The sequence below is a fragment of the Pinus tabuliformis genome, chromosome 1_2 (genome assembly GCF_031772625.1).
Source record: "Pinus tabuliformis cultivar Carrire ecotype Pingquan chromosome 1_2, CPIR1, whole genome shotgun sequence".
NCBI lineage: Eukaryota > Viridiplantae > Streptophyta > Pinopsida > Pinales > Pinaceae > Pinus > Pinus tabuliformis.
The window spans coordinates 315115220-315119689 of record NC_142298.1 but is presented as its reverse complement, the minus strand read 5'-3'; the positions used below and the strand labels follow the sequence as shown (position 1 = coordinate 315119689).

Below are 4470 nucleotides of genomic sequence, written 5' to 3'. Positions count from 1 at the left end.
TGAATTGATGATCACATTTATATCTAGCTCATTACAGTGGCTTGTTACAATTGGGCACTGCGTTTATGGTTATTACTGTGATCACATGCTCAAAGTCTATAAATTTGTGGTTCTTGCTTGCATCACTCTCTGGTTCGTTGGCATACATTGCGGCGATAGAACTAGAATCTGGAGAAGTTAAAGAAGTGACATTTGTTGCTCATCGCGTTGCTTACAGTGTTCTGGGAACTGTAATGTCGCTTTCAGGGCAGTCCAGGGAAGGCATTTCTTTGGAGGTGTTATGAGTAAAATGGATTAACATTCAGTACAACTGAGACATATTCTAATGGAGACATGGCTATATGACAACACGATACATGATGTCCTTCTTCAGGTGTTATGCATGAGAGCAGAGTCCCTGGAGGCATTATTTCTTAACCGAATACTTCGTCCAAGAGAAATTTAGTGGCTGCAAAATGCTGCGTATTCAGCTATGGATCTAGTGGGTGTTACATTTAATTATGTTACAGGTGGTGAAATGTTGACACTAGAGCAAAGATATCAGTATCTCAGTAATGTTGTATTGCAAGCAAGGAGCTTGTGCAATACCCATGCCACAGTGAACTCTATGGTTGGCCATTATACACATGGTTTGCAGCAAGCTATTGGTATGCGTGAATTCAAGGAATTTTTCGGTGCTTTTCCCCCAGGTAGTAAGTTGGCTCTCTTTGCCGGTGAAGAGGTCACAAGAAGTGGGCAAAGTGCAGATATTTTGGCAGATAATTATGACACAGACAATCTTGCTGCTTCAGAAGCTAGTAGCCAAGAAATAGCAAAGACAGATAAGGGAAGCTACAATATCCTCTTAGATGCTGCCATTGAAAGAATGAAAGCAAATACTTGCAAACTTGTACGCAGACAAAAACGACGACTCAATCGACTGAAAACATTCTTTGGTTGGAACCTTCATCAACTTGATTCAACAACAGCTCTAGAAACATTTGGCTCTGAAACGCATGAACTTTGGGGAAAGATGGCAGTCAACACTAGTGTGGACCTGGTGAAAAGGTTTTTTGTCTGAGCATGCATGTACAACAATCTCAGATGAAATTGTCGAAATCAGAGTTGACTCAGTGCATCCAGAGCGAGCACAAGCACGAGATTTATGGACTCAATATGTTTGTGAGGCTTGCGGAGATCATGTGCTTCGAGGAGCACATGAATGGGAGCAACACAAACTTGGTCGTTCACATCGGAGGTAAATTCTACGATTCAAGAAGACATTCTACGACTCCAGAAATAACTTGCAAGATTTTTAAATTGCTGCTGCCTGTCCCATGTTCCATTCTTGTTAGCCTCAAGCATTTTTGGTGCTAGTAAACTGAAACCTTTCATTCTTCGATGTCTCCAATAAACCTTTCATTATTGTTGGAAAACAGACTCCAACCGATACAGAGGTCATTTCTTAGGTGGCAGTTATTGCGTTATGCGTGCATGTGGCGGTTTGACCCGTATTTTAGTAAAGCAGCAGAACGTATCTCCAGAAATTGAGAGCAGTTGCAAAGTGGCAGTCAAGGATCGTTTGCCTATTTCGGTCTTCACGCTGGAATAATGAAAAGCTTTCTATCTTTAATAGCAAATGGAGGATTTTGTGTTGTCTATCATAACCAAAGAATGCGATTTGATTTCAATCCTGATCCTATGAAGATCTGCGCTCCAGCATTCATCTTTTAATTAGCCAATGATCAGAGGATTTTAGGGAAACGTTGTTCTATGTTTAGCTTAGATGAAACCCCCATTTCTAATTTTTGTAATGGTAACAGCGCAGAGGTTTTGGGATCGATTTGTTTTCCCCCAGCTGTGTTTTGTTTCATATATAAAAAGAAAAATTCATTTTGAGAGAGGAGAGGGGAGTTTTCTGAGTGCTGAGAGTGCTGGAGAACAGAGCTTTCAATGTACAGTCTTTGACAGAAGAATTTAATGAAATTACACAACTCTGACTTCTGAGATTCCTGTGGTAGGAAAGTTAGCATTAGTTTTCCTCTTGTTTCATATGTAATCTGTTATGTTCCATTTCACTACATGATCATTTCTAGCTGAACAAATGAAGTGTTTAGGTAAGAATTCATGCCTGCCATGCTCTGCCTATAAGTTTGTTCATGTTTAATGTTTTCTACTGTTTAAGGAGGATTCAAAGTTATTGTTTGCCCTCCTTAGCTCCTCACCAGTCTTGCCATCCCATTTAAAATCTAGATTTGATGCTAAATTTCTTGCCTACCTTGCCTCAGTCGATAACCTGTGTTGTTCATTATATTTCTCTGTTTCAAGCTGTGATTTTGCCCATGCAGCCCAGAAAAACCCCGTTATTTAATTAAAAACCCCAAATCAACCTTTCTAATCAGTTTACTAGCCTAATATCAGTGTCACCTTGTTGGTCATCTCATCATTTGAAGATCTACCGAGATTGACCGGAGAGAGCCTTCTCCTACCCCGTAGGGCTAGCTACGGGGCTGAATGGTTTGATGTTGCCTTGAGGTTTACCTTTCTTAGCCTGAGGTGAAATTTCAAGCGCTAACAGGGGCTAGAGGCGCAACGCAGACTTCATCTGGAGTTGCTAGTGGGGTGTTGATTCTGTTGGTGCAGAACATTACCTAGTGGGTCAAAAGAAAAGTAGAGGGAATCAATTCCTCCAAAAATTTCTTGTTGAGAAATCTAGATCCAGTGCTGAGAAGCAAAAAAGAGAGATCAGAGAGGGGTGGTTTGACAATTGTTAGCAGAAGCATTTCTCGAAGGAAATTGAATTTCAAAGGGAGCTTGTTCCTTAGAGTATTTCTAGTGCTAAATAAATCCAGATCAGAGTTTTTTTGGGGCAGAAGCGAAAGAGGGAGAAGAGAACTTGTTCGACACTCATTTGAGGAGAGATGGAAGTTAATGCACTAAGGGATCAGGACAAGTTGGATGGAGCATTCAACTTTGTCATATGGAAGGCCAGGATCCTAGTAGTTTTGGAAGAAAATCGCATCAAGGATTATGCCTTGAAGACGGTTGTTGTTTCGGTTGATGCTGATCCTCTCAAGAAGTACGAGGAGGCTCAGGAAAAAGCTAAGTGCATGATCTTGGACAGGGTCAAGGATAATGTGATCCCACATATTGCTGAGAAGGACACAGTAAGGGAAATGCAGGAGGCCTTGAACACCTTATATGAGGGAAATTCTGTTCAATGCAAGATGTTGCTTGAGAGTCAGCTGAGACAGTATCAGATGCAGAAGGGAGAAAAAATCAATCCCTTACTTCTTAGGTTGCAGGGGATTCGAGAACAACTAACTTCTGTAAGGTCTACACCAGATCCTAAATTCATGGTCAGGACTGCCCTGAATGTAGTCACTGAATACTAGGAAACCTTTGTCCAGAGAATATTGGTCAGGGCCTCTCTCCCTAGTGGGGAGGAGATGTGGGCAGCTCTTCGACAGGAAGAGATTAGGTGGTTGACCAAGGCAAGAAGCAGTGGCAAAGGGATCAGAGCCAAGAAGGAGGAAGAGGAGGATGCAACTCTCGCATTAGCAAGACAACAAGGGCAACAGAAGAGGAAAAAGAAAGATATATCCAAAGTCAGATGATTCAGATGTGGAGAACTAGGTCATTTCTCCACTCAGTTCCCTCGAAAGAAGGGCAAGGAAGAGAAGTCTGACTCAAAGGCTGCTCCAATGCAAGCTGACAAAGAGGGCAATGATGATGATTGCGCCATGAGTGCTCATGCACCTCTAAAGAAGAGGTGGGGTGATATTGAGTTGTAGTCGAGAGGAATACAGAATTTGGGGCACGATCCTTGAGGTATCCAAATTGTTGGATCACACACGGCTACGGGGGCCCTTAATGACAGTAGCAGAATGACGGGAGTTAGTTGATGCGAGGGATGATGGAGAAACATTGGCAGAGCTAGAGTGGCAGAGTCTGAAGGAGTGCAGTAGAGTGTTGAGCAATGCGGGAGGCAAAGAGCAGATACAACAACAACATAGTAGCATCAAGGGGTCAGCACAGAGTAGCAACAAAGGTAGCTTCAGCATCATCAGGTATCCAGACTGACCAGCATGTCAGATTTTGGGTGGCTTTTCAATTGCTTACTTCTCAGCAAATGAGTTGTAGTGCAACAGTTAGTAGTGGCAGTGCTATGGGCAACATGATGCAGCATTTTGAGAGGGAGTTGCAATACGATGGAGCAGTGACAGTGGCAGTGTCATGGGCAACACCGTAGTGGATGAAGGGCAGCAGGCCGAGCATCAACAACGCAAGGGACCAATGTCGTGGATTAGTGTGATACTTTTGCGGGGAAGTATTGCTAGAGCACATTCCTCGCTAAGAGGGATTGTTGATTTTTGGGTAGCATCGGATGTGCTCTAGCTCCGAAATTTTGTGGAGGGGCTAAAACACATGAGATCTCCAAGACACAAAATCGTTTGGTGAAATTCCACCCGGATTGTATTTTATTAAAAT

At 42.6% G+C, this 4470-nt stretch overlaps 1 protein-coding gene across 1 annotated transcript; it reads left to right on the top strand.

The window, feature by feature from the left end:
- The first annotated feature begins 472 nt into the window (after nucleotides 1-472).
- LOC149205627 (tRNA dimethylallyltransferase 2-like) lies at nucleotides 473-1060 on the top strand. The gene has a single exon (XM_089397453.1). It carries the CDS (start codon nucleotides 473-475, stop codon nucleotides 1058-1060), a length of 588 nt encoding a protein of 195 aa, XP_089253579.1.
- The last annotated feature ends 3410 nt before the right edge of the window (nucleotides 1061-4470 follow it).